Consider the following 17,049-nt stretch of genomic DNA (forward strand, 5'->3'; position numbering starts at 1 on the left):
GATCTGCTAAGATTCCCCTTCCATCATTTAAAGATGAAGAGATACTGGATCTGAACAGCAAAACAGGTTATAGGGTAGATGGCAGCATAAACAAATAACATCTTGTCTGTGCTACTGGCTTCTTCTGCAGGAGTAAACGCTAAGCAAGCAGAAGTTATAGTGGAACAGACTGAGTTTACTTATTTATATCAGTTGGTTTCCAGAAAATGTCTTGCATGAGAGTATACAATGATCCTAAACAGAGCGTAACACCTTTTCAATCTCTACCAGTTTACTGTAGAGTGAAGTAATCTGTCAACTGTGTAATATAATGCCAGTCCTTAATAATAAATATCCCACTTCAGGCCATGGATAATTACTGTTATTACCCATAGACAATTGTTCTGTAACAATCTGTTGGAATCAACAGATATTTTATTAGCCATTGTATGGTAAAAATTTATGGTTGCTTATCTAACAAGTTCCTGTATTTACAGCTTCTCTTTGTACCTGGGTTTAATTTAGTTCCAGTAATCCATAGCAAAGGCTTACTCATTATAAAGTTGTAATAGCTCTGGTTCCAATGTAAATAATCCTAGAAGGCAGTTGATCTAAGCCCTATGAAAACAACACTGAATTAAAAAATATCCCCAAGGAAATTCAGAGTGAAGTAGTCTCCATAATAATAATCTTCTGACTGATTCCATCTGACCAGTATCACAGCAGGGTTCTGTGATGTCCTTAATATGACCCAAATGTTACATCGTTGGAGAGGAGAATGGATTACTTCGCAGAAAGCGCTGATCTTTGGCTATGATCTTTTCATTTAGAATCAGAGGTTTACTGGTTCTGTCCTGGAGTTTCTAGCAGCCAGAAATAAGTCAAAGGAAGTATATTACTCGTGCAAAGGAAGTACATTACTTACACAAGTGAGACTCAAAGTGCAAAACTGGATACTGTTAACTTGCACCACTTCAGGAACTACTGTATAATTCAAACCAGTAACCACAAATTTTATTTAAATAGTGCAAATAAATAGTGCTAACAGAATGTGATTTTCCTTAATCATGTTACATATTGTTCATACGATTATTATCATGTTTCTCTTTCCAAATGATTCTAATATGCCCTCATCTTCTCCCTCTTTTCTTTCCAGCTAGATGCTTCTAATAGCCTTTATTCCTATCTGGGATCCTTCCTTCTCCTTCCCTTTTTTGTACCATGCATCCTGAATGCATGGATGCATCCTGAATGATTGACACAGCACTTCCTAATTGGACCATGCCATTAACCAGTCCAATTATGTTAATGACAATTTAACAGTGCCTTTTTTTTTTTTTTTGCTATCCTTTGCTATCCCTAAACTAGTGAGAAACCTACATTCCTCTTCATAATGTTCAGATTTTGTTTATTGATATGCCTTTTGCAGTAGATCTGTTTCTCTAAGCAGAATATTCTTAAGTTTAAAACAATCCCAAGAATCATTCATTGGATGCCTGTCTGATTGGTGTGGCTATTTAAATTTGAGGCAATTCCCCATAAATCCAACCTAATGAGGAGATAGAAGAATCATACACATTTGGAATATATAGTGGAAAACCAACAAAAAGACTTTTTAAAAGTATGCTGTGTGCTATTTCTTGTTTGTTATGGATTCGTGGTGCACACAAAGAAGGGACAGGTGAGTGGAAGGAAGGATGACACTGACTGAGCAAGGTGTATGCAATCCAGTGCAACAAAGCTCTGCCAACAGCCAAGGTGCTGGAAAGGAGACAATCTCCTGGGCCTGGATTCTGTCCTTTTCCATCTGGACTTCTTAATAGATAGGAACTTAGCAGCTGTTTATGCTGCAGAAAGAAGGTGCAGAAATGCGTATAGGTCTCAGCAGCTACAAATGCTGATTTAGTCTTGCAAAATTCAGGAGCCAAAGCAAGGGCAGCTGCATGCCTGTTGGAAGGATGTGTTTATCTGGCAACTGCTGGTACACACGCCCCAGTTACTGCTGAAAAGAAATTTAGGGCTGATTCAGTGATACTAACCTTTGCTGAAGCTGAGATAAGAAGGAATTCACACCTCTAGGTGATATGGCATTAATTGATAATTAACATAGGGAGGTAACTGGTGGTCTTGGTAGTGTTAGCTTAATGGTTGGACTCGATGATCTTAAAGGTCTTTTCCAACCTATACGATTCTGTGATTCTGTGAACTGAAAAGGAGGAGAAAAAGTTGTGTTCCACATTCAGTTAATTTCCGATAGCAGCTCATAATGTGCCAGCCATAGATACTGGCTTGTTCACAGTTTGTCTACAGAAAAGCAGCAGCCAACTTTCCCTGTGTTACACATCGATTTACCTCATGATTGGTATGCATGGGGAGATAATTTGATTTCTATGAGCTCTTTGGCTTCTCTTCAAAAACCTATCAACGTTGGATTCTATGGCTACTAATTTTGTTGATTTTATTTTATTTATTCATATATATACATGTAAATATATATAATAAAATATATTTTTTAATGTAATATGTGTAGTAAAAATATAGATGCATCTGCTATGAATATATTGAGACTTCTCAAAGTTCTGTCAGATAGGATGCCCAGCATCATGCAATAATAAATGCCTTGAGCTGGGTTGTATTCAGGAGACAAGAGGCTTTCTTGTTACAAGTCTGCTAATGGCAGAAAATAAATTATTGTACTAGGGCTGGTCAGTCATCTGGTGAAGATATCTGGCGATCAGCTTTTGAACCTTTAAGACTGTAGGTTTTGGTATTTCCCCTCATTCACCTGAGGCCCCTACCCCCCAGCAGGAGTATCAATCACAGGAAACCAGGCAGTCTGTACTGTTGAAATCATCAAAGCCATTCCTTGTTATGATCACCTCTAATCTGCTCAAGGTTTCCTAGCCCCATGTGTGTTTAATGAACAAATGAGTACATTTGTTTAGAATCAAAACAACAGACTACATATTGTGTGCTGGGTGGCAGGACAGTGGTTAATCAAACTCCTCAGACTGCAAACTGACAGCTTTTTTTTAATTCCCACAGACCTTCTGAAGGGGAGAAGTGAAGAGCTGAAACCAGACCATTACCTCCGTAAAAGTCCCTCCCTGGAATCCCTGAGCAAACCCCCTATGGCCTTCAGCAGCAGAATGCTTACCTCTACCCCCAGCAGCTTGAAACCCCAAAGCAAACTCAGGTACCAACTCAGTTTCCTGGGAAAAGCAGCACAGTGGAAAGATTGACAGCATTACCTGGCACCAAGATGAATGTTTTAATCTGGTGGACCCCTGTCTCCAGTGGAAACTCTGCTGGCTTGTCTGTCCAGTTCAGAATTACTAGGCTGTGTCAAATCTAAATATCAAAATTCAGATTATAATAACCACAATTATCTGTAAGATGAGCAATCATGACAAAATGAAGATAGCAAGCTTTCAGGAGCCCCTAAGTTGTATACAAGAATTCCATCATGTGTACGAGTGGTCAACCCTCATTATCTTACTGTAGCTTTGCATGTTATGGCAAGTTAAAAACTAAAAGCTTTGAGGTCCAAGGGAAAGCTGAACACATAATTTTCTCTGTCCTGAGAAAAAACATATCTATTTTCCTCTGATCTCCACCGTTATTTCCAATGGTAGAAACTGTAGGATGGAGACAATGCGGGTGTTTTGATTGTTGGCCTTTAACTGTCCTCGAGGCCTTGACTGCAATACAGCTTCCAGATTTTTCATTTTATTCAAGAACTCGTTCTGCAGCAGCTCAATTGGATGTGAATTTGCTGTTACAGATTCTTTAGATAGTTTCTTTCAATTCTGCACCCTAAATCTTATTTTTCAATATGTAAGTTTCTAAGTAAAGCTGATGAAAATAATAGCAGAAATGCTGGGTTAACACATGCCATTGAATATCCATAGGCTGCTGTTTTTTCAGCTCTTTGTATGCAGTGATACCAACTGAATTTGTCTCATCTAAAGGCAAATATAGAATGCAAGCTCTGAAAGCTATTACAGTTTGGTTTACATTTAGGTTCTGTGCTGCCATTCTGCATTGTCATACAGATATTTTTTACACACTGGTAAAAAATAAGAGACTTCAGGCATATTTATCTTCTTCTCCCTTATGCTTCCCTGGGTTAGTGTGGAGAGAAAGGACCCACTGGCAGCCTTGGCTCGGGAGTATGGTGGTTCGAAGAGGAATGCTCTGTTGAAATGGTGCCAAAAGAAGACTGAAGGTTACCAGGTAAGGGAATAGGTACATTTTTACTTTTCTCTGGAGAGTAATTCATCACTTTCCTATAGGTGTGCAGTAAGCAATGTCACTTCAAACAAATATGTGTTTTTCAGTCTGCTGATTTTTGCATCTTTACTTCCACTGGGTGTTTCCATCCTCTTCCTTCAGATTTCTTTAATACTGCAGTCCCCAATATTACATTTTCATAAGTAATTCGTATACAAACCCCAAAATATTTACTGCATCAAAGGTTGCTGATGGTGAGAAACAGAGTGTATATGCGCAGCAGCTTCAATTTGGCATCGATTTTTGAAATTACATTCTAATATCTTTTTCTATAGGCTTCTGTGGGCGATGTGCTTTTATGAGAGTTTTTCATTGGTCGTTTCTGTAAAACCGAAGAAATATTTCTTTGTGTGGCCTTGACCAAATGAAGTTTGCAGCTTGGGGCCCTGCTTTTTTTAATCTTCTGCAGTTTAATGGGATTTTACAAAGCAAGTTTTGACTGCTTGAGAATGTGATTTTCACTGTTAAACAGACATAATGATTTGTCCAGTTCTTGTATGGCCATTGCTGTGCTTATCAAGCTCTGGCTAGTGTTTGTATGCAGTTGAGTTAGGCCTTTGGTTCTGCTTGTAACTGAGCTGTAGAAGGCAACTATAGACAACAGTTCATCCTGTGATATATGCTGGGTGTGCAGGATAGTCTTGTTTGATATAATGTTGAGATTTTTTCCTTCTTAAGAATAATATTGTTTGTTACTTAGAGCAGAAGGCAAAAGCAGTTATCACCACATGATATGCACCCTGGAGCAAGTCTTTAATAAAAGCAGAGTCCATCTTTTAAAGTAAATAATAAAATATTTTTTTTCTTCACAACCAGCTCTTTATGAAGCATTAGCTGCAGGAATTTGGAAGAAAAGACGGTAGCTTTCCCTTTAAGTAAACTGATCTAGAAAAGCTTGAGTCATTTCTTAGCACTGGCATATTCATCTGGCTTGCACCAATTTCACAGAAGGACAGGCATCAGAGAAAGCTCTTGACTTTAGATACACCTTAGAATAAAGCCAGGGTTAGCGTTTAGCCTCCAGTTCTGTGATACTGCCTAAAAGGCACTACAGTGCTGTCCCCTGAAATTGTGTGATCTATGCTGTGTTGATTTATTTTATATCTCATCTACTAAAATTCTCCTGGTCTTGGATTTGAAGGTGTGGGAGAACATTCCCATCCAGTCCTCAGAAAGTGATTCGTGAAATACAGCTTTTCCAAATCTAACTTCTGTTAAGCCAGCAAACCCACCTGTCGAGTAACACTTTCTCCTGACAGTGTTGCCCTTTTTTGTTTCAAATGGCGCATATGGTGAGCTTCCTCCACTTCTCTTAAAACAGTCTAACTCTGATGAGTTCACTGTTAGAACTATTCTCTGAGAGTCAGCCTGTAGTTTTCTTTCTCTGATTACACCCAAGTTGGACTGAATGTATTGCTTTTAGAAATTATTATGTGGCTTTGCAGAGATAGAGGCCTGTCCTGATTCTGTAGGTACCGGACTGGCACCAAGAGTGACAAGTATTCCCTCCGTGGTAGAATAGAAAAGGAGTTTTGTTTTTCTGTGCTGAACCCAAGTAGTGGAGCTAACTGTGTATCAGATAGCAGGCCACCCAGGAGGTATGCAAGGCAATCCGGGTCTATTTGTTTTCCTTTTAGTATTAGTCTCTGGAGGAAAGTATGTCCATGCTTCAGAGGATAGTTCAAGTCTTTGCTTTATATATGGCTGCTGGAGTGTTGTTGGTATGTGACTGTCCAGATAATGTTTCAGAAAAAGCTCTGTCGTTTTGGTTCCTGCTCTGATGAGGCTCTTGTTCTGTTCATGACTGTCCTCTGTCGTTACTCTTTCTAAAGCAGCAGAATGAGTTTTCAGCAGCTTTTGAGAACAAGCCTGTAAAGCACTGACAAACACTGCGTAATCCAGGAGAGTCTGAGAAGTTCAGACTGTGATGTGGTGGGGAGCTTTATTACCCAGAGTGTAAGATCTCAGGGCAGAAATTAAAGTCAGATGAACCAAAGGACAAACACGGTATTGATTTATGGTGAGAGCCTTGCCTCTCTATCTTCACTGCTTCATTTAGAGGCATTATCTCTTGGATGTTCTTCCTCAGATTCTCATTCCCATTGCACTCTTTTCGGTGCATTCACTAACTCTTCTTGAACTTGCTTTCCCAGACCCTTGCACTCTTACGATAAGGCTGATATTAAGCTCCACAGGGAGTTTTTATCATTCTTGAGTACAAAGAACTGGAGTGAAGAACGTCATCCTCCTTCCTGCCTTAGCTACTGCAATGGTGAGAATGAGGTAATGAACTCCACCAAGCAGAACCCTGAGGACGTGCATGACTTCTTTTCCATAGATAATACCCCTGTCTATGAGGCATCATCTGTGCAAATCCCAGTATAATCTGTCATATTCTTTCTAACATGAAGCCCAGAACCACAGATAACTTTGGATGCAAGCTGTTTTCAGCTCTGTGACACAGTGGAATGAGAGAATAAAAGACTTGCTGCTTGGCTGCCTAACTTATTTTTTCAGTGGCAAAACGTACTGCCTTTGAGGTCTAGTAACAGTTCCTGATCTGAGCTGGTGAGGAAGAGAGAGATTCCTTTCTGTTTAAACTATGAAGATACTGGATTTCATTAAACAGCACGAGCAAAATGGATTAGAATAACCAATACTCTCAGTAGCAGCTACTACTGATGTCCCAGATTCCCTGAGGAAAGCTGGATTAGTGACCTAGGAAGGTATCTGAGGATAAGACCTAGGGACCAGCACACAAGGCTCCACTTTTTAAATGCTTTAATCCATACAAAGCTTATACTATAGATAGAAATTTACATCCTGCTCCTGGCATATATCTTTGCATTGACTACAGTGGGAATATTCCCTGGCTTTGAACTTCAGTGTGTTCCCCAGGAGGCAATCTCATAAAACAAGAGAGGAGCACTGGAGGGAGTTGAGAGAAATGCAACAGAAATTAGTAGTGACGTGGAGGATTTTGTTTGTTTTTTTTTTTAAAAAGAAATTGCATGAGTTTACCGTAACTGGGGGGAAACATGGAAGCATCTGTGTTTCTCTAATCTGCCATGTCATTTCTAAGATCCCTACTTAAACAGTGATTTGATATCAAAAAGATATGAATGCTAAGGAGAAAGAGTAATTATTTAGAACATGAAAACAGAATCACTAGAATGAAAATAAAGTGGAAGTTCAGGTTAATGACTAGGAGAAAAGAATATGAAAGTGGGATTGCATACACTGGCATGACTGATCATATGATTTCAATTGTCATATCTCAATGCCTAGATGAATGTTATCTGGCATTTTGGCCATCAATTTTGAATAACTATGCAGGGGACATGCTAAAAAAAATCTCAGCAGTAAAAAGAATTGTAGTGAAATAAGGCTTTTGGGTTCAGTGGCTTTGTGCAAAACTTCCTCAAGGAAAATCTCCAGCTTAAAAAAACCAACCTTAATCTAATGCATGGTTCCCTATAAGAATTGTGCACTGGAACATGATCTCTTTTGCTAGACATACATAGACTGTTCCTTCTGCCTCTCTGAATTTGTTGACATCATGGTGTATAATGTAGGATGATGAGATGACCAGACTTGAGAACTGCTTTTATGGCTCTGGAACTCAATTACCACAAGTCCTTTAAACCACAAAGCCTGCTGAGAGTAAGTTATTTATGTTAAAATAGCTTTTTCTCTGTTGTCTTGTGGTGGTTTTTTTTTCATCTATTTAAAAAGATTATACATCATAGCAACAGTGTGAAGTAGAAATTGGGTGCCTCTTTTCTAATAGGCTCTGTTCCCATGAGTTGTAACTCCTGGAAGCTGCTGAGAGTCATTCTTGTTGCATTATCACCTTCCATAATCATATCATTAGTGACTGTGGTGTTATTTAAGTGCCCTGGTTCTGTTTGCTCTCTGTGGAGACCATTTGTCAAGGGGCCAAACCTCTCTAGATTAAGTCTATTACTATCCACAGATGTATTGTGAAAACACGGAACATCAAGAGGCACTTAACCCGTGATCATTAGAACTGAGGATTATTGTTTCTGCCACATATACCCTCTCCAGAGAGGGGAGGGAATTGCTACCATGTTAATGAATATGGCTCGCTTAAAAGAATTGTTTTCATGTTTTTTCCAACCACTACACATCCATCCTATGGCACAGAGGAAAAGAGAATGAGACCAACTCTTTTCTCCCATGCACAATCATGGTTATTCTTTTTATCAAAGTTATATTTGGTTTAACAGGACCCATTTGGGACCCACTTGTTGAAGAACCACTATCTTTTATAGTAAAGCTATCCATGCAGTTGTCTTAAGTAGAGGAATGCTAAATAGGAGGAGATGAGGAATGTTCTAGAACTGACAAAGGGAAATGGCAGCTATACCTCTGAAGATTTTTATCTTTCATATATCCCCGACCTGTGCATTCAAGCCATTGCATTATATCATCTCCCTGATTATGACAGTGTCAGTACACCAGCTTATGGATAAAGGTAGTGGGCATCTTCAGGAGAAGAGGTAGTGCTCCCTATTAGCACTGACACGAATATGAGATGGCTGATAAACTGGTATTGGTCTTACTGGTATTTGCGGGACCAGCCTCAGATCCGATTTCATACCATCTGGAGGAATCTCAACAGCATGGAGAAACTACTAACCAGAGCAATCTTTACGTAGCTTTCATGTTGTACAAGTAGTTCCTGGAGAAAAGAATTCCTTTTAATTATTCTGCATAAAATACGCTAGCAAGTATGAGCAAAGCTAGAAGAAAATGATTTATTTGTTTCCATGCCTTATTCGGAGTGCTGTGACTTTGCAGTAGGTCCCAGGAACACTGTGCAGTTTTAGAAAGTATGCTTAGGAGTATGTAGGAACTATTTTTAGGGCAACACTCTCTGACACTGTATTGTTTAGTCTAAATTAGCAAAATACAAATATCTGTATGCCCAACCGTTCTGAATATTTGCCTCAAAAGTTGTGAATTGTTTTTTGAAGCTTCCTTTTCTTCAAACACAGATAGTTTTGGGGGTCTGATGAAATATCCTGATGGAGACTGCAGCCTGCATAGTTTCCAGAAATACCAATTGGCATTAAGAGGAGTCTAAATACTTCAGCCTTTGTCTTTACTGTATATGTTAATGAAAGTGCCTTTCCTGTATAGTGCCTCAGCTATTCAAAAAGAAGAAAAAAACCCCTGCCCTGAAGTATTCCTGCTATTATGGCTATTCCAGCCTTGAGAGACAGAAATCGGAAACAAATTACTTCCGAACATAACATAAAAGTCATTAAATGTAATTCTGAATGCTTTTACTACTAGAAGTGTAAAGCTGGTATATCAGACTATGTAAAAGTTGGTGTCTCTGCATAGTACTACGTTCTTCATGTAGCAAAGATGCGAAAGCTTAGGGTGAAAAATAAAGGCTGTTGCAGTATTTGCTGTTTGTCAAGTAATGATAGCAAGAGACTGGTTGACTAGTGGTTTGGCAGTGGATATAATAGAAAGCTTTTTACCCTTTTGTATTCAGTTTAAACTCAGACTAATACTAACTTTTTGTTTATGAATTTGTGGCTTTCTTTTTCTCACAGGAATTTGCATTCCTTTCTTTTTGTCCTAGGCAGTATTTCTTCCATACCCTCTTTGTTCTCAAGCCCTATTCCATGATGATTTTTTCCCTGCTTTTTCTCTTTTTTTTTTTTTTTGACTCGTTTGCTGGCTGGATGAGATCCAGCACAGATTAAGTGTGGCCCAAAGATCAAATGCAGATAGGGCTGGTTAGGACATAACACATTCCCTTTGGTCAAGTGGTCATGGGGCCAATGCATTCTCATTAGGGAGATGGACTCTCTCTGCTGCTAGGACAGCCAGCCAGGATGACTATTTTTTGACTGCTGATGCATCAAGCAGCCATATTCCTGGGGCTGCACGTTGTGGGGACCTGCTTTATAAGAGATCCTAAAAGCTCCTTCATGGCCAGTTGTACGTTAACATGTCTGTGCTTGGCGGTTTCTTCCTTATTCTGGAAACTAAGGGTTATATTTAGAAACATGAAGTCTGTTATTTCTTTGTACGTCATTAGTGTGGGTAGTTGACATTATCTTTCTACTTAAGCAACTACTGTCTCAATCTTTTTTAAGTCTCGACTGAGCACTTTGCCTCACACTTTAGTTATGCACCATCTTGGACCACAGAAAGTGAACAGAGACTATATTGCAAATGCTACCACAGTCCTCAGGGTTGGTGCTCAGGCTGGCAGTTCTAGTAAAGGATCAGAGCGCTGAATGGGACAAAACCCAGGATCAACCCTCTCAACCTCTGAACCTGGGCAGAATATAATTCCTGGGACTTGGCTCGTAAAACAATCAGTCAAGCACTTCCTTTGACACTAACATAATGGATCTTAGTTTTAAAGCCTTGAGAATCCCAGCACAGCTGTGCACTGTCCTAAAGAAATACAGAGAAGAACCCAGTTGTTTCTTCATCACAAGATGTGCACTTGGGTATGGGAGTGATTCTCTTAACCTTTTCTACATTACTTTTTGGTTTTGTGTCAACAAGTAGCATAAAACTGTTTCAATATGTCTCCAAATTGTATCAGTCTCTCGTATATCAACATTAATCAGGTTTCTATCTAAATATTTAACTAGTCATGAGAACAAGGTAAGCTGTGGCATTCCGTAATTCAGCAGTAACAGAGGGGTGGATGTACAGGTTTTCTGGCCACCTTTCCAAGTGAGGCCTTTCAAGCAACAAGGATAGGAGATAAATCCCATCTGCTGTTACACACAGTTTATGTGCACTCTGGAAAGGCTGGATTCCCACAGTACTGTGATCTTGTGTGCTGAAGATCAGCAGCAAAACAAATAACTCCCAGTTTGTGTGATGTGGGTGAAGAAAAACACTGAACAAAACCCCTCCAGATTTAAATGGCGGCCACCCATTCATACTAAGCAGTATTCATGGCAGTCTCTCTCTTCTGGGGAGGACTGGGAAGATTTCCCGTCTGCCATACTAACCTGTGTGCCTGAGATTAGAGGCTTTGGCCAGAGCCTGCTGAGTAAGCAGGAAAAAGCTGTCTGTCTTAATATTTGCCAATACCATTGATGCAATAAAGTTCTTCTCTGGTGAACAATGACACTTACCCTAAAGTACCATATGCTAGCGTATCCCTTCTGGTATGAGAGGACGCACAAGCTTACGAAGAGCTCTGTGTCCACAGTACTTGTAGCATTTTGACATTTAGAAGTAGGATATATGTGCAATGGGTTTTTCCCAGGAAGTTATTCTTTGAGTTTCTGAGAAACGGGTGAAGTTTCTGGCTCTCGTTGTGTTTCTCTTGATTTTTGCAGAAGAGAAGGATGTTGACTTCAGAAAGACTTTTTCTATCTATGCAAAAGTTGAAGGGAGTCTTGCTAATAGCTATTGAGTTAAGAGGGATTATCCTGTGTTTAAATAAAAATTAACAATATGTTGGTCAGGAATTTTGCTCCTAAGTCTGCTTTGGACCATCTTTGTGACTTTGGCAGTGGCAGTCATGCATAATACCATTGCCTTGATTTCCCTAGCTGTTAAAATATAGATCATCATATCATATCATTGGATGATGATAAGTTTCAGTAATATTTTGAAAGACGCTCTGATAAAAAGGGCAATCTTGAGAGTTTTTAATTGATGAAAGTACAGGCTTAAAATTTCAAGATATTATCTTTTTTTTTTCCGGAATAAATGTTTTCTTTTTCTAAATAAAAACGCTTATAGTGGAATGTGTACATGCAGCTTCTCTGTATTTCCCAGCTGGACCCAGGGTTGGGTCTGGAAAATAAATGCAGCAGCCAAATCGTGGCATGTTGGGAATAATCAGGTTGATTACCAATGTGCAAGCCCCCTTCACAATGATGCCAATGCATAAACGTGCTCTTCCAGGGTAGCCAAATAACTTGAGCCAAGCTCTACTTTTTTTCATACAAGGGGCTTTATCCTGTAAACAAATACAAGTCTCTTGATTGGAGGGATAAAATAAATGCCCATGCAGCGCTCTCATGCGTAACGTTCTATCCTGCTGGGTAATTTTAAAAATAGCATTTACATTCTATCCATCCCAAAGTCCAAGACGCTTTCCTTGTGTTGCCTGGATGCAATGACAATCAGTGAAAACACTGAATTGATTGGTCACCAGCTGGAACAGCTCCAAACTGTGAATTTAACTGGGAGAGAGCTGAGCCCTGCTGCCTGTTCCATGAATATCCTTTGCTGTTGAGACCTCTCCCCACCTTGTTTCCATCCTTTACCGTGAGCCAGCTGCAGTCTGCAGCCTACCCCTCCACCCAGGAATTCCAGGATATGGCTAATCTCTGAACTATCAATACAGATAATTAGAAATAGCAGTGTGGTCATTAGCAATTCTGCACCAGGGCTCCAGGCAGGAAGTAGCTGAGCTGCTGTCTTGGACACAGAGGGGAGCTAGTTCCTCCCCCTCTCTCCCTCCCTCCTTCCCCAGAGTATCTGTGTGGTCCTTGGAGCTATGCTGCTGCATCTTCATTCTTGCAGCCTTGGGAATGAAGGAACACAGCCCAGCCTGTTTCTTCTCTGTGGCATTCAGCAGTGGTGTAATTTATACGAGTTGGTGAGAAAATTGATGGAAGTGTTAGTTGTGTAGCAAGCAGGGAGTTGGCTTTCAGCAGGTGAGCATAACAAGTATAATTTATACTGAAGAGCAGAAAAGAGATCCATAGCCAAAATAAGAACTCATCAATATCTAATGGGATTATTACAATGAGGAGAACTTGTTAGTTCCTAGTCTTGCTGTGTAATCCACCTCTGCCTCTCCAGATATAATTAACACTTGTTTTGCCCACTCACCAAATGTGACAGTGGTGTAAATTAGAGAAGTACCAGTCACACTCGATATATATCTTTTGTCACCATTACTTCATCTCTGAAATGGCCCAGAGATGTCCATAAAATTGCTTCTGCTTATACCAGCTCTCAGTTGGTCCTGTATGTTTGTGTAATAAAAAGCCAGCTCCCTGTGAACTCAGCATTGTACACTGTCTCTCCCCCCCCCCGCCCCCGAAGCTGGTGTGCAAAGTGATAAATTAAGACCCAAAATGAGGAATATGTACAAACACCTGTTACTTTACTAGCCTTTAGTCAGAACTTTGAAGTAGGTGACTTTTAGTAATGAGAATGTTGTCATGGGGTAATTCGCATTCAAAACAATTCCTATTATTTGCTAGGAAAGGTTAAAATACATTCACTGTGTGTTATGTGCACTGTGCCAGCAACTACTCTCAACCCTTGTTCACCAGAATTTGTTTTAATTTTAAAAAGTCAGTCTTTGTATATTAAAATGCAAATAAAACCTAAATAATGTGAACAAAGTATAGTGAAATGTTTGCCAGTCTACACGGTGCTGGGAGCAATAGATCTGATGGGCACGAATGGATGCTATTTGGCTCATTAGGGAGGTTACTCATAGGTATAGTTACAGTGATGGTTTCAGTGTCAGTAGTAACTGGTTTTCACCTTGCAAGCAGAGGAAATGGGAGGTCACGTAATTACTTCATCATGTATTACCTTAAATAGCTCCCATTTAGTACTACTTCCATTTTTTATTCTTATGAAAACTTTAGCTATAGCAGCACCACATCTCTTTTGTAATCAAAATACTGTAACTAAGCTGCCTTGTAGAGGTCATGGGCCTCCTCAATACCTCATGAAGAAAGAGCTGAGCTTGAAGAGTGCACAGATCAATTTAGAATGGCTTTACAATTTACTCTGAATGATGTCTCTGAGACAACTCCTGTCAGATGAGCTTGTTTTGAGCACTGAACTTTAGAGAGCATCATGCTACCCGTTCTTGCCAGTCTGACTCAACTAGGAAAGGTAATGACGCAAATTGGACATACCTGACTTTTTGATATCTTCTCAGATCTCTGGCTTTTGAGAGTCTAAAATAGTTGGGAGCTGAAAAATCTATGTGTAGGATGCATGACAATAAGCTTGTTAAATTTCCTCTTTTTAAATGTCCCTGCTCCATGTGACTGCTGTAGTCAACTGATGTTTGATGCCTTCGCAGAAAAATCTAGTCATAAGCTCTCTTTCTAATGTCTTGTCTATGCTAAGCAGGCTCAGTAATTCACACTTACTGAAGCAAATGATAAACGGTAAACTCAAGGCAACACCTGTGGCAGCAGTGGAGCAAGGAGCAAACAGAACCTAGGAATGTGATGGGGAATGGGGTTTCTTTATAAAAAGGCACGTAGTAAATGGGATAACCTTTAAAGAGCTGGCACCAGTTCCTTATCATTTCACTGTGCTGTAATTACATAATTTAACAACATTTTCACATAGCATTTTATGTTATCTGAGCTATGTTGTTTCATACACATGTAATCAGCAATAAGATGCATGACTTACTGACATGGCTGGTAGAAGCATTAGAAATATGGATGATGGGGATAGAAACACAAAGCTTCAAAGAAAGGTTAAAACAGTTCTTAATGGAGACTGCAGCTGCCTGAACCATTTGAACTAGGGATATTAATACAGGCTGGAGGATAGAAGGTCATTTGGCTTCCTCCCCAATCTTGGCTAGCCACTTAATCTCTATACAATAAACAGTATTGCTGTTCCACAAGTTATTCTGTTTTTTTTTTTTTTAAATCAAGAGGCATTACTTTATTGTGTATTCCATTTAAGAGAAAAAGATCTGTAAGATAATTCAGAAAGGTACCTGGTAGTAGATTGACTAAATGTGATACACAAATCACTTTAGACTTGCAGCTACCCATTGAAAATAGCTGTGTGCAGTTGTCCAAGTCATCTGGGTGCACCCTGTAATTACAGAAGAATCCAGGCAGTCTTTAATTTTAGGCATTCATGCCTTTCACCCATGTTAACTGGATCTGACCACGCTTCCAATTCACCCGTATTTCCAGTAGATTGCCCAGATGTTTTATACCTTTGCTGGAGCATTTTAGATGAACTGGAGTGTTTTGTTTGTTCAGGAGGTTAGGTCATGCTAAAAGGAGCCCTTCTTCACTTGTATTGCTTCTTAGAAAGTATTTAGAACTTGCCTATCCAGAGCTCGAAGCTTATATGCTTCCTTTGATAGAACCTCTTTGGCTGAAGCCCGCTAACATGTCCCCAGCCAATTAGGGTGTAATAAATCCAAATTAGATTTGCAGTGTCATGCAGCTACTGTTAAAGATGGGTGGGTGTAGGTAATCTTTGGAAGTTGCCTTTCAAGGTACCTTGATCAGATTTTACATTAGAAAGGTCTGAGTTCAGATTTGCAGAGATGTGGCTCATGAAAAGGAGGTTCCTGTTCAGACATCTGTGTCTAAATATAACCACATGAAAACACTGAGCTGTGGAGGAGATGTGGGTCTCTGGTTAGCGATAAGCAGGAAGGATTGCAGAAAGCTGAGCCAGTTAAGGGGGAGCTGCTATTAAAAACAAGGCAAGTCCCTTTGGTTTATTCAATATATTTATTTTAACTAGTTCTGTCTTCAGTATTTAAGTTTATATTCTGTATGGGCTGAACCTCAATAATTAGCCACTCTGGCATGTTCCTGGTATGCCGTTCTGTACCAATGACTTCTGAGAGGCAGGAGGACATGTTGTATCCTGAGGGTGGGAAGAATGATGCTAAGGTCATATTTATTGCAGGCTTTCTTCCACAGAGTTGCAGGCTAGCTTCAAGCTGATTCATGTCTATAATTTATAATTCTGGGTCTTACAGAGAAAATTATGACTCAGAGAGCCATTGCTGTGGGCACAGTAACATCCGCATAGCGGAAATATCTTATGTCAGTATTTTAACATACTCAGGCTGTAACAAAGAGCATATGATGTCATTGTTGCTTTTTACTGAAGACTTGGAGTCAAAGATCTAGTGAAATCTAATGGGGTGGTTGTTTTTTCCTCAGATAAACAAGAAATTGTTTTTAGTGAGAACAGATCACACAGATTTCCCTGTGTGTCTTTATCGTGGCTCTCATAGCGCTCTGTTATCTGCAAGCAAAGGTCCTGTTCCTGGGGTGAGGGGCTAAGGTTAATGACTTGCAGGTGTTTAGTGTCTTTTAGACTTGGCCTACAACTAATACAATAGATAATACATTTGCTCTCTAAATAACATTGGCTGGATTTTTTTTTTTTTTACTTTGCTCAATGTCAGATACTTTAATATTCATAGAAACGAACTATACTGGCTACTTCAGTACTTTCAGATAACTGCGCTCCCTGATGTGCTTCCAGATCCCAGTCTCTTAATATTCCCAGTGTATGTATAGTAGTTCACTCATGAGCTTTTGTTTGAAGTGAATGAACTATTTTACTGACAAGAAGCCTGGGAACTACACTGGAAATAGTTTAGTCTGGACACCTCTATGCTCGACACAGTAGTCTACCACTATCCCAGTAAACTTTGTACCCTTTCCATGTTCCTTTTTGCCACTCCATACAGGGTATGTAAAGAGGGTTCTGTCATCATGCTATAAAAACACCCCTCTTCTGGCCTGACTTTCATGTTCTTTCACGATTTTCAACTACACCACCCCCACTTCCCCAGTTATTTTCTTAGCAGCACCATGGAAGACCCAGGTCAAGTGCTGCGTAATATGGATATGTCTGCTCCAAGGGAAGCTAGTAACCCTGAGCACTGCAGGCTTAAGCTACTTGGCACCCCTTGACCCATGGGCCAGGGGTTAATCTCTGGTACAGATGTCTTTAGCAGTGTGGCATGCTAAAGATAGCACTGATGGCATGCTA

General features: G+C 39.8%; 1 protein-coding gene across 2 annotated transcripts in view; it reads left to right on the top strand.

Moving 5' to 3' along the window:
* Positions 1-17,049, top strand: part of SPECC1 (sperm antigen with calponin homology and coiled-coil domains 1) — a 91,388-nt gene that overhangs the window by 63,318 nt on the left and 11,021 nt on the right. For both annotated transcript variants that reach the window (XM_072881777.1, XM_072881778.1), the window contains 2 exons: positions 3,025-3,175; positions 4,113-4,215. In XM_072881777.1, the coding sequence (XP_072737878.1) occupies positions 3,025-3,175; positions 4,113-4,215 (254 nt within the window). The remainder of the gene's footprint in view (positions 1-3,024; positions 3,176-4,112; positions 4,216-17,049) is intronic.

The sequence above is a fragment of the Ciconia boyciana genome, chromosome 17 (assembly GCF_034638445.1).
Source record: "Ciconia boyciana chromosome 17, ASM3463844v1, whole genome shotgun sequence".
Taxonomy (NCBI): Eukaryota; Metazoa; Chordata; class Aves; order Ciconiiformes; family Ciconiidae; genus Ciconia; species Ciconia boyciana.